The sequence below is a fragment of the Mytilus californianus genome, unplaced genomic scaffold (genome assembly GCF_021869535.1).
Source record: "Mytilus californianus isolate M0D057914Y unplaced genomic scaffold, xbMytCali1.0.p SCAF_6, whole genome shotgun sequence".
Taxonomy (NCBI): Eukaryota; Metazoa; Mollusca; class Bivalvia; order Mytilida; family Mytilidae; genus Mytilus; species Mytilus californianus.
Genome location: NW_026262712.1, coordinates 61,067,183 through 61,081,410, shown reverse-complemented (window position 1 = coordinate 61,081,410; position 14,228 = coordinate 61,067,183). Strand labels below are relative to the sequence as shown.

At 38.0% G+C, this 14,228-nt stretch overlaps 1 protein-coding gene across 1 annotated transcript in view; it reads right to left on the bottom strand.

Moving 5' to 3' along the window:
• LOC127704157 (uncharacterized) overlaps positions 1–14,228 on the bottom strand; it is a 71,788-nt gene that overhangs the window by 31,484 nt on the left and 26,076 nt on the right. The window contains exon 3 of the mRNA XM_052208056.1: positions 1,320–1,481. Within this exon, the coding sequence (XP_052064016.1) occupies positions 1,320–1,481 (162 nt within the window). The remainder of the gene's footprint in view (positions 1–1,319; positions 1,482–14,228) is intronic.

The following is a 14,228-nucleotide window of genomic DNA, read 5'->3' as shown; positions in this document are numbered from 1 at the left end:
CCGCATAGCTATTTTTATTGAAAATCATATGTTCTTGCTACATGTATGTATACAATTTTTTATTATCCATAACTTCGGATTTTATTGGTTCTTTTTCAGATGGATTGGAATTCATCACTGAGAATAGGAGAAAACACAGAAACAAGGCCAAAATAAATTCAAAGACAAAAGTCAGATCAGTTATTATTTTCATCACTCAGCCAATGAATTGCAGTTCTATTAAATACCTAAAGATATTAAAACCACAATAATGACAATGTTCAGTGCTGAATGGCAAAAAAGTGGACTATACATTACGATCACACAATGCTGGATGATAAGAAACTATTAATTTTTTGGGTTGAGGGATATCCTGAAAAAAAAAATAGAGTTATGTAAAAAGCTACTAGTATGTTAAGCCTATTAATAGAGTTTTCATTGATTTCAAATGGGAAAAAATTGTGTTTCAAAAAAGTGTTCTAGAATTCAGAAATAAACATATATTGATACTTACATTATCTGCTTTGTTGTTTAAAAGTTTAGTTTTGAACAGTTATAGAACAATATAATTGCATTAACATTTCCAAGGGAAAAAAAGATATTCAACTAAAAAGATTCATCTTAAAACAATTTACTACCAAACAGAATTCATTGTAACATACACATTTATTTACTGTATATTTATAATTTGAATCATAGGATTTTATTTTGTCCCATGGGATATTAAAAATCCCATGGGATAATTATAGTCCCATGGGATATTTTTTGTCCCATGGGACAACAAATATCCCATGGGACTACAATTATCCCATGGGACCCAAAAAAATCCCATGGGATTTAACCAAAATCCCATGGGATAATGGTCAATCCCATGGGATTTGCCTTATCCCATGGGATATTGAAAATCCCATGTTTTTCTAAATCAAATTACAAAATATATATAATAATAACAGCAGAAAAGCAATGAAATTATTGAATCCCATGTAATTCCGCACATTTTGGTTATTTACACGACACTGTAGGTCTAAGGAGAGGCGGCGGCGGATTTGCAAATGAGTGTTTTGCAAATTAAAAGTGTCCAGTGTTATATCATAATTGACAGTAAATAATATAGAGTAAATTAAGTGGTTTTGTTTAGAAATAGTTCTTAACAGATCAGAGAGTCAGTGCATGTGTGGCCGCTAAATTTTCGAATAAAATAAAATACCAGAAACAGAACTTCATTCTAAAATCACGGATTGTCAATAAATGTAACAATAGATGAAAACTTTTCCGTCCTTTTTCATAAATTGCAATGTAACCAAACTTAAAAATTAGAATGACGTTATTTCATGCCATACCGTAATATTCCCTTATAACACTGTCGAACTGTTTAAACGCATGACATAATTGTCGACTGGAAGTGTCTGTATTGTAAATATGGGTTCCACTGTAAAGCATCAAGTAATAATAATAACCAGTCGATGGGTCGTAATATTCGTCCTCACAAGTTGGTGACGAACCTGTCAATTTAAAGTAGGTAAATATGAATTTCACTGTAAAGCATTATAAGTATTAAGAATAATCAGTTGATGGGTGACGAACCTGTCAATTAAAGATATGTTAATAAGGGTTCCACTGTAAACCATTGAGTAATAGTGATAACCAGTTGATGGGTCGAAATTCTCGTCCTCGCAAGACGGTGACGAACCTGTCAATTAAAGACATTTTAATATGGGTTCCACTGTGAAGCAATACGTAATTATAGTGATAATCAGTTGGTGGGTTGTAATACTCGTCCCTGCAAGATGGTGATGAAATGGCTAATTTAAGATGTGTAAATATCTTTATAATTCATTATCTTACACATGTATGTATTTATATGTATGTATTACATAATGTATTTGCTTGAAATAAGAAGAGAGGAAGCCAATGAGCAAACTAAAATATATTAGCCAAATATAGAAAACACCATGACCAAAAAAAAAAAAGAAAAAGAAGAACACACAACATCAGACCACAATTACTACCAAGAAAACGACGGATTTAGAATCACGAATCTAACCAATAACTGAAGGCGAAGTTAACTACACCACTGTCCAAGGTTAGGGAGTGTTGGAGCCTTTAAACTTGTTAAACCCCGGCTAGACTCAAGCTAGCAGCCACTCGCTAGCAGCCACTCCGCTAGCAGCCAGTTTTCAGATATGTCTATAAACCCAAAAGTTGCATAAGATTCAAACTTACTTAAACGTTTTTATTTTATATAATCACAACAATATCTGTTTTAATCTGAATTTAGCAGTCGAAAACATAATTCAATGAATTTTGAAATTTCATTTCATGTTCAATATTTTAAAAACAATATTAATAATATGTGCTTTCAACATAGTACTGCACGCTTTAAAACTTCAACTGTCAACACTGACAAAATGAAATTATTTAAATATGGCCAAATTTTCTTGTTTCATGTTATCGACTTTTCCATCAGAAACATTTTGTTCGATATTGTGTGAAATAGCTTTCCATATTCTCGGCATCCTGTAAAATAGTTCCTAAAAAGTAACAGTATTTCTACGCTACACGAAATTCAAAGTTGCGTTCGTACTTTAATACTTTCACGTCAGCCAAATCTGTTTTAGCGAATCATTCTCTTTCTATAACAATGGGTTTCGCTTAGTTTTGATGATACGCAGGGTTTATTTTTAGTAATCAAAGTATGGTGTGCAGGGATAATACTAATTAGCTATATTACCAATTTAAAAAAAAAATCCGTGCTATACCCCACCTGGAAATTTTAGTCAAGCATGCCTAAGGGTCCCAACTTTCATTTGCACCTAGTGTGGAAAAAAGTATTGCCGTAGGAAAATTTTTATTAACTTTGAAAGTTAGGGTAGGGTAGGGTGTCGGACCCCAACTTTGGACCAATTTTAAAAAAAATCCGTGCTATACCCCACCTGGAAATTTTAGTCAAGCATGTCTAAGGGTCCCAACTTTCATTTGCACCTAGTGTGGAAAAAAGTATTGCCGTAGGAAAATTTTTATTAACTTTGAAAGTTAGGGTAGGGTAGGGTGTCGAACCCCAACTTTGGACCAATTTAAAAAAAAATCCGTGCTATACCCCACCTGGAAATTTTAGTCAAGCATGCCTAAGGGTCCCAACTTTCATTTGCACCTAGTGTGGAAAAAAGTATTGCCGTAGGAAAATTTTTATTAACTTTGAAAGTTAGGGTAGGGTAGGGTGTCGGACCCCAACTTTGGACCAATTTTAAAAAAAATCCGTGCTATACCCCACCTGGAAATTTTAGTCAAGCATGTCTAAGGGTCCCAACTTTCATTTGCACCTAGTGTGGAAAAAAGTATTGCCGTAGGAAAATTTTTATTAACTTTGAAAGTTAGGGTAGGGTAGGGTGTCGAACCCCAACTTTGGACCAATTTAAAAAAAAATCCGTGCTATACCCCACCTGGAAATTTTAGTCAAGCATGCCTAAGGGTCCCAACTTTCATTTGCACCTAGTGTGGAAAAAAGTATTGCCGTAGGAAAATTTTTATTAACTTTGAAAGTTAGGGTAGGGTAGGGTGTCGGACCCCAACTTTGGACCAATTTTAAAAAAAATCCGTGCTATACCCCACCTGGAAATTTTAGTCAAGCATGTCTAAGGGTCCCAACTTTCATTTGCACCTAGTGTGGAAAAAAGTATTGCCGTAGGAAAATTTTTATTAACTTTGAAAGTTAGGGTAGGGTAGGGTGTCGAACCCCAACTTTGGACCAATTTAAAAAAAAATCCGTGCTATACCCCACCTGGAAATTTTAGTCAAGCATGCCTAAGGGTCCCAACTTTCATTTGCACCTAGTGTGGAAAAAAGTATTGCCGTAGGAAAATTTTTATTAACTTTGAAAGTTAGGGTAGGGTAGGGTGTCGGACCCCAACTTTGGACCAATTTTAAAAAAAATCCGTGCTATACCCCACCTGGAAATTTTAGTCAAGCATGTCTAAGGGTCCCAACTTTCATTTGCACCTAGTGTGGAAAAAAGTATTGCCGTAGGAAAATTTTTATTAACTTTGAAAGTTAGGGTAGGGTAGGGTGTCGAACCCCAACTTTGGACCAATTTAAAAAAAAATCCGTGCTATACCCCACCTGGAAATTTTAGTCAAGCATGCCTAAGGGTCCCAACTTTCATTTGCACCTAGTGTGGAAAAAAGTATTGCCGTAGGAAAATTTTTATTAACTTTGAAAGTTAGGGTAGGGTAGGGTGTCGGACCCCAACTTTGGACCAATTTAAAAAAAAATCCGTGCTATACCCCACCTGGAAATTTTAGTCAAGCAGGACCAAGGTCCCTAACTTCTGTTAGTGTTTAGGTAGGGGTCATGACCAAACTTTGGAAGTTTTTAAAACATTCTTTACGCCCTGGATTTTTTATCAATTTGTTAACCATATGATACATAGTTGACAAGGGAAAGCAAGATTACATTGTAAATTATCCGGATGATTTCCAATCTAGGGCTTGTTACATCAACCGGGTCAAAATAGACACGACTACCGAGGTAACGTGAATACGCGACTATCTAATTAGCACCAATGCTAAAGGTGAAAGTCTAGTGGAATTTGTTTTATTGGACTGGATTGGATATTATTTAACACTCCTGATCATTATTCTACTCTTTAACCTCTTTTTCATCTGACACTTTTTAGGCCTCTCCATTCGACTTCATTCGACTCATACCTGTCATTAATTTTGTAGTGTCAAGCTCCGCGGCGATATTCGCCAGAAACTAATTTTCAGTATTTTCAAGTCTCCATTCCAGTATAAAACACTTTCCTGAAGATGTGAGGTATATAGTAGTTGTATGTACATGTGGTTGCGTAAATCTACTGCCGTCAAATCACGACTCCTTTCAAGAGCTTGTAAAGGGTCAAAAGCAGTTCGAAGATATCGTATTTATATCCACATACATATCCATTTACGTATCCATATACTTTGTAAAAACTTTGCACAGCCATATAATCTAGGTGTTTCAAACTTGTACCAACCAGTTCGTTGTATGCAAAATATAAATAATATTTTATAAACGTTGCTGATTTATTAATTTGGTGCTGTCTTAGGGTTAGATAAAAGTCAATTACTAATCCGCTACTGCGTGATGCCGAATCAATTGGCATAGCTAATGACATATTTTATAGGAGAAACACGACGGGTGTCACATGTGGAGCAAAAGCTGCTTTCCCTTCCAAAGCATCTGAGATCGCCCCCTGAATTCGATGGGTTCATTTTGCTCAGTCTTTAGTTTTTTATGTTGTGTTTTGTGTACTGGTGTGTGTCTTTTTGTCATACTAAGTTTTTTTTCCGTGTCATTGTCAGTTTTTTGTTTTCGACTTGTGAGTTTAGATATAACTTTGGTATCTTTTGCCTCTTTTCTGATCACTTCCAAAGTGAGCAGACCTACCGTAGCAAAGAGAATAATGTAATGAAAAGATTACTAGGAATGTAACGGTGCCGGATCAAGGAGCCTAACAAGATTGTAAAAACCATATGAGTTAAATGAAAGGAACATAATGTTCAGTAGTTGACGTTGGTTGATGTGGTTCATAAGTGTTTCTCGTTTCTCGTTTTTTATATAGATTAGACCGTTGGTTTTCCCGTTTGAATGGTTTTACACTAGTAATTTTTTGGGGTCCTTTATAGCTTGCTGTTCGGTGTGAGCCAAGGCTCCGTGTTGAAGACCGTACTGTGACCTATAATGGTTTACTTTTATAAATATGACTTGGATGGAGAGTTGTCTCATTGGCACTCATACCACATCTTCTTATATCTATATAACCATAATAAGTGAAACAGGCGAAAGCAAGAGTGCATTGTGAATCATCCTGATGATTTCAAACTTAGGGCTCGCTACATCGAAGGAGTTAAAGTAGACACGAATACCCAGCTAACACGAGTACGCGACTACCGAGCTAGTTTCAATGCTAATAGTGTAATGTTTTAAGGATACTGGACTGAGGTAAAACTCGATGCAAAATATTACCCAGAAAAGGTAGACACACACTTTAATTTGCGAAGACTACATATACGAGACTAACACGAAGAATGGTCACCACATCTTACTAGCCTTTACTGTGTCGAAAACATCCTTCATCGGCTAAGGAAAAAACAAATCTTTGGTATTCGATGGATTAATGATTCACAAAGAATATATATCTGCAAGAATTCATCAATGGTGTTCCCAGAAAGTAAAAAAAGTAGTTGATTGTAACATCACGTTTTATGTTAAGGAGATGGATGGAGATATGTTAGCCATATGTTAAGAAGGGTAACCACAATGATTTTCCACTGTCTCCACAATATTTGCAAATAAACGGAGTCGAATCAAGAACCGGTAGCTAATCTTCAGAACAAGACAATATATCTGAACTTAAAGAGGTATCTGGCCCGGGGGTTGAAACTAAGAAGATACATAAAGTTATCATGTTCAACCAAATCCCACAGTTGAAACCTTACATTGACAAGAAAATGAAACTCCGAACCTATGGCAACACTTAAAAAGAATTCAATAGAATGATGAAAGTGTTTGCAAAAAGCATGGAAAATATCCGGAACCGTGTTGGTATCCTTGAAGCTTTAAAACATACAATCATTCCCTATATTTAACGAATAATTGGCTGTATTCCACATGACACGAACCAAGTTGGTATTTGACAAACCAATCTACCTAAGTTTTGCGATTTTGGACCTGCTTAAACATTGATGACTGATATAGAATAAGACTACCTCAAACCCCAATACGAAACGCGAGCCACAATCTGCTTTACACACAATACTAACAGTCTCAATTGCAATATTCAGACCACAGACATTTACAAATACATATATAAAAATGTGCATCATTGGTACGAGATCTCCAATTACCCGACTGGCTATAAATCCAAAGTTTAGACTAAGGTCAACAAGAACGCTTTTTGAATCTTTAATGAGCCGTCTGGCCAAACTAAGATATTCTCCACGTTGCCAAAGGTATCAGAGATCAGGGTAGTCATTGCCTCTAAAATGCACTTATGCCCTAGACCCGTACGGATTTGTCACCATAGTGTGAGGGGTACCTGGCGTGTCACATAGTCTAAATAATTATTGCCGACTAGTCAAACTGAAGACATTTTAAGCCATGGTACTAGAGGTAGAGAGAGACTTTGCCTCTAAATGGTCTTTAGCCCAGGCGTTGCTTATTCTTCTCCGATATATCTTTGGACATTCGATATTTATCCTTCTAATATAGAGCTCAAAAATCTTCTTCACAAAGATCTTGACAACATCTTACTTTCTGCATTGTACAATTTGTATAACAAGGTGGTTCTCCAGTTAACACTTTTTCGTCATTCCAGACGGTGTGTGACTCTGGTAGGGTTTGGTGTCTGTTTTGCAGTCATTCATTCGGCACCAGCGACTCATGATTTCTTCGCCGTGATCTCTTACTGTTCCTTAATTTGTTTTTACAAAGTCTTGGATTTTTTTCTGTACGATTCCCCACAATTTTAAAAGAGAGGCGAAAGATACCAAAGGGATGTATAAACCCACAAGTCGAAAATAAGTTGACAATGCCATCTCAAAAATCAAATCACGACGAAAAATTAAACAAGTACACAAAGTAATGAATGTGTCAATCCATCTTTCGCAATCTTCATCAACAAATCCACATTTAGTTCTCTTTTCTCCGAAATCGTCAGTGGGTGCTAGATCTGTTTTTCTTTTCTAAACCATTCACATTGATGAATATATTCGGATTTTTTTTTTTCTTAAACTTGGTAATATTCTTAAGATTCGCTTGGAAATCAATCCTTACTGTTTTCTCCCATTGCTGGTACTTGGTCACCCGGTCAACACTTTTAAGGTCTACCGACCCCTTCGTGGTGTATTGACGCCAAAACCGCCCACTTAAAACATTGCTCGTCGCATGATGGCTTTATTGTCTGTCGAACATTATGTAAGACCTAGTATTGAGATCCGGCAATTGATCTATATTTGCCCGATATCAAATTTTATACTTATTACCTCTTTCAGTGCCTTTTCTCATGTCCAACTTGCAAATTTCTGTCCAAAGCTATTATACATCATTTTCAAAGTTTTTCGCCTTTGTGAGTACTTTGTCTAGCAATTAATGTTTACTAAGCTTCTTCTTCTTCCTTTTATCACCAACCATCTTTTCAATCATACAATGTAAAATCACATTTACTTTGTGCATTTTCGTTTTACCCCATTTATAATCTTCATTCTTTTGAAACTGGTGGTATTTTAAAATGTTTCTGGATTCATCTAGACTGTGTGTTTAATTGTCCTTGAGGCAAATAACCCATCAAAGGTTTTTTCCTAGGGTTTACTACTTTGAATTTCTCTTTCTATTGTTCTTCTGGTTTTCTCCACAACACTAATGTCCTAGACCCGAACGATTTGGTCAGCATAGGGTAAAGAGGGGGATATCTGGTATTGTCACATAGTTCAACTTAACTATTGCGTAAAAGCATAAGGGGTGGGGGGACTTGAAATGTCAGATAGACTATTACCGAATGGCCTAACTAAAAGATTCTCCAAATTAGCCATGATACCATACAATACTTTATTCTCTTCAATCCAATACTACCAGAGGAAAAATGATACATTGCTTCTAAGATGGCATATAGCACACATCCGTATGAGTTTGTCCACGTTGGCTATGAAACAAAAGATAGAAGAAGACATTGCCTCTAAAAATGGTACTAAGCACTTATGCCCTTGACCCAAACGAGCATGTCAGCATTGGGTTAACAGGAACAGGGGAGAAGGGGTGCCTAGTATGTCACATAGTGTGAGTAAACTATTGCCGGCTAGCCAAACGTTGGCCATGGTACAGTGGAAGAGGTAGATATTGCCTCTAAAATGGCTCATACCACTTATGTCCTAGACCTCTATGAGTTTGTCAGTATTAGGTGGGGGAACTTTGTATGTCACATAGTCCGACTTAACTATTGCCAGATGGCCTAATTAAAAGATTCTCCACGTTAGCCATGGTCTAAAATTGACTATGATACCAGAGGAAGAGGTATTTATTGCCTCTTAAATGGCTCATACCATTTATGCCCTAGACCCGTACGATTTGTCAGAATGTGGGTGGTCCTGGTATACTAGTATATCATATAGTCCGACTTAACTATTGCCGGGAAGCCTAACTAAGAGATTTTCCACGTTGGCAATTGTACCAGAGGAAGAGGTTTATATTGCCTCTAAAATGGCCCATACCACTAATGCCCTAGACCCTTACGAGTTTGTCAGCATTTGGGTAGTCCTGGTATCCTAGGATATCATATAGTCCGACTTAACTATTGCCGGCTCGTCAAACTAAGAGATTCTCCACGTTGGCCATGATACAAGAGGTAGAATGTATTACCTCTAAAATGGCCCTCAGCAATTATGCCTTTGACCCTTACGAGCTTGTCACTATTGGGTGAGAGGTGGGGGTACCTGGTATGTAACATACTGTAAACCAACTATTTTTCGCGAGCGATTTATTTTCGCGACTTTGGCGAGTAAAAAAAAAAACGCGAATATTAATCGACGCGAATATGTAAAAATATTATCTATCCTTAATGAAATGCATCAAATAAGTTAAAAATGGCTAAATTAAATCGTCGCGTTAAGAATGGGCTAAACGTGAAATAAAGTATCCGCGAAAATAAGATGGTTTACAGTAGTCTGAGTGGCAAAATTAAGAGATTCTTCACGTTAGCCTTGGTTCCAGAGGTAGAGGTAGATATTGAGGTAGATATTGCCTCTAAAATGGATCATTTCACTTATGCCCTATACTCGTACGTCTTCATCAGCATACGATAAAAAGGGCGCAACTGGTATGTCACATACTAGTAGTCCTATTTGACTATTACCGGTTGACCAAACTAAAAGATTATTCACGTTGACCGTGATACGAGAGGAAGAGGTTTGCATTACCTCTAAAATTACCTATAGCACTAATGGCCTTGACCCGTATAAATTTTAGCATATGGTTAGGGAGCGTTGTATGTCTCATTGTCTAACTAAACTTTTGGCGGCTGATCAAACTATTCTTCTAAAATGGCTCATAGGACTTATGCCTAGACCCGTCTGTGTTTGCCAGCATGTGGGTGGTCTTGGTATACTAGTATGTCATAAAGTCCGACCTAACTATTGCCGGCTAGCTAAATTAAGGGATTCTTCAAGTTGGCCATGGTACAGAGGAAGAGGTAGATAGTACCTCTAAAATGGCTCATACCACTTATGCCCTAGACCTCTACGAGTTTGTCAGCATTAGGTGGGGAAACTTTGTATGTCACATAGTCCGACTTAACTATTGCCAGATGGCCTAATTAAAAGATTCTCCACGTTAGCCATGGTCTAAAATTGACTATGATACCAGAGGAAGAGGTATTTATTGCCTCTTAAATGGCTCATACCATTTATGCCCTAGACCCGTACGATTTGTCAGAATGTGGGTGGTCCTGGTATACTAGTATATCATATAGTCCGACTTAACTATTGCCGGGAAGCCTAACTAAGAGATTTTCCACGTTGGCAATGGTACCAGAGGAAGAGGTTTATATTGCCTCTAAAATGGCCCATACCACTAATGCCCTAGACCCTTACGAGTTTGTCAGCATTTGGGTAGTCCTGGTATCCTAGGATATCATATAGTCCGACTTAACTATTGCCGGCTCGTCAAACTAAGAGATTCTCCACGTTGGCCATGATACAAGAGGTAGAATGTATTACCTCTAAAATGGCCCTCAGCAATTATGCCTTTGACCCTTACGAGCTTGTCACTATTGGGTGAGAGGTGGGGGTACCTGGTATTAAACATACTGTAAACCAACTATTTTTTGCGAGCGATTTATTTTCGCGACTTTGGCGAGTAAAAAAAAAACGCGAATATTAATCGACGCGAATATGTAAAAATATTATCTATCCTTAATGAAATACATCAAATAAGTTAAAAATGGCTAAATTAAATCGTCGCGTTAAGAATGGGCTAAACGTGAAATAAAGTATCCGCGAAAATAAGATGGTTTACAGTAGTCTGAGTGGCAAAATTAAGAGATTCTTCACGTTAGCCTTGGTTCCAGAGGTAGAGGTAGATATTGAGGTAGATATTGCCTCTAAAATGGATCATTTCACTTATGCCCTATACTCGTACGTCTTCATCAGCATACGATAAAAAGGGCGCAACTGGTATGTCACATACTAGTAGTCCTATTTGACTATTACCGGTTGACCAAACTAAAAGATTATTCACGTTGACCGTGATACGAGAGGAAGAGGTTTGCATTACCTCTAAAATTACCTATAGCACTAATGGCCTAGACCCGTATAAATTTTAGCATATGGTTAGGGGGCGTTGTATGTCTCATTGTCTAACTTAACTTTTGGCGGCTGATCAAACTATTCTTCTAAAATGGCTCATAGGACTTATGCCTAGACCCGTCCGTGTTTGCCAGCATGTGGGTGGTCTTGGTATACTAGTATGTCATAAAGTCCGACCTAACTATTGCCGGCTAGCCAAATTAAGGGATTCTCCAAGTTGGCCATGGTACAGAGGAAGAGGTAGATATTGCCTCTAAAATGGCTCATACCACTTATGCCCTAGACCTCTACGAGTTTGTCAGCATTAGGTGGGGGAATTTTGTATGTCACATAGTCCGACTTAACTATTGCCGGATGGCCAAATTAAAAGATTCTCTACGTTAGCTATGTCTCATACAATAATTTATTCTCTTCAATCCAATACTACTAGAGAAAGAGGGAGGCAATGCCTCTAAGATGGTCTATAGTACTTATGCCCTTCATTCGTATGAGTTTGTCAGCATAGGATTTGGGATCCTGGCATATCACATAGTCCGACTTAACTATTGCCGATTGGCCAAACTAAAAGATTCTTCACGTTGTCCTTGATACAAGAGGCAGAAGAAGATATTGCCTCTAAATTATCCCTTAGCACTTATGCCATTGTCTCATACGAGCTTATCAGCATTAGGTGAAGGGTTTGGGGAGGGGGGAGGGGGGATTGTCACATAATATGACTTAACCATTGCTGCCTGGCAAAACTAAGAGATTCTCAACAGTGGGCATGTTACCAGAGGTAGATGTAGACATTGCTTTTGAATGGCTCGTTGCACGTATACCCTAAAATTGAGAATGGAAATGAGAAATGTGTCAAAGAGACAACAACCCGACCATAGAGCAGACAACAGCCGAAGGCCACCAATGGGTCTTCAATGCAGCGAGAAACTCCCGCACCCGGAGGCGTCCTTCAGCTGGCCCCTAAACAAATATGTATACTAGTTCAGTGATAATGGACGTCATACTAAACTCCAAATTATACACAAGAAACTAAAATTAAAAATGATACAAGACTAACAAAGGCCAGAGGCTCCTGACTTGGGACAGGCGCAAACAAATGCGGCGGGGTTAAACATGTTTTTTGAGATCTCAACCCTCCCCCTATACCTCTAGCCAATGTATGATTTTGTTAGCATAGGTTGATAAGAGGGAAACTGGTATGTGACATAGTCCAATTTAACTATTCTAAAAGATTATTCATAGGATTGGGGGTACCTGGTTTGTCGCATTGTCCAACTTTACACTGCTTCCAAGATGGTCTATAGCACTTATGCCCTATATCCGTATGAGTTTATCCACGTTGGCAATGATACAAAAGGTAGAGGAGGATATTCCCTCTAAATATGGCTTGTCAGCAATGGGTTAACAGGGGAGGAGGGGTACCTTGTATGTCACATACATTTGTAGTGTGAGTAAACTATTGTCGGCTTGTCAAACTAAGAGATTCTCCACATTGACCATGATACCAGAGGTGGAAGAAGAAGACATCTCCTCTAAAATACCCCTTACACTTATGCCCTCGACCCATACAAGCTTGTCAATATTGAGTGAAGGAAGGGGTTACCTGGTTTTTCACATAGTCTTATTTACATAGTGCCGTCTGGCAAAACTAAGAGTATCTCCACGATGCGTATGGTACCGAAGGTTGAAGTGGAGGTTGCCTCTAAAAATGGTTCATAGCACTTATGCTCTAGACCCGTACGATTTTGTCATTGTAGGGCGAGATAATCGGGGTACCAGATATGCAACATTGTCCGACTTTACTATTGCCGGCTGACAAAACTGAGAGATTCGCCACGTTGGCTATGATACAAGATATAAAATAAATTTTGCTCTTAAAATGGCCCAAAGCACTTATGCTCTTGATCCATACGAGCTTGTCACTTTTGGGTGAAGGGAGGGGGTACCTGGTGTGTCGAGATACTACCAAAGTCTCCATGTGGGATTTGGTTCCAGAGGTAGGGTAGATATTGCCTTTGAAATGAATCATTTCACTTATGCCCTAGACTCGAAGGAGTTCGTCATCATACGATAAAAAGGTGGCACATGGGCTGTCACATAGTCCAATTAAACTATAACCGTCTGGCCCAACTAAAAGATTATTTTGCATTGACAATGCTACGAGAGGTATAGATATGCATTGCCTCTAAAATGGCCTATAGCACTTATGGCCTACCCCGTTCGATTTTTCACCATATGGTTAGGGGGTCTGGTATGTCTCATTTGCGGCAAATCAAACTAAGAGATTCACCACGTTGGCAATGATACAAGAGGTAGAAGAAAACATTGCCTCTAAAATGGCCCATAGCATTTATGTCTAGACCTGTACGATTTTGTCAGCAGGTGAAAATGGGGGGGTTCCTGAACTTCTGATGTCACATTGTCCAACTTCATTATTGCCGGCTTGTCGAACCTAGGGATTGTTCACGTTGGCCATGGTACTAGATGTTGCCGCTTAATTGGCTCATAGTACCTATGCCCTAAACCCGTACGAGTTTGTCAGCATGGGGTGGGGGTACCTGGTCTTAACATAAGACTGAGCTGTTAACTATGGTGTAAAACGATTGTAAATAATATGAGTACTGTATAATTCTGAAAGTGGTTTAAAACCAGTAAAACATGCCACGTCGGCATGTAAGAGAATTTAAAAAGAACCATTTTGTAATTTTATATGTAATGTGTCTTTACTAAGAAGCATCTGTATATTGTAATTTTGGTTCATCTTAATAATGGTTCAATGTAAAAGGCTATTCATTGATGTTTCAATGGGCATTTTTTAGAATTTAACCAAAAATATTTGTAGTTATCGGTTTACGTACGTGTTTCCTTTATATAATTGATTAAGTAAACGCAGACCTCGAAGAAGACACCCACTGAGTT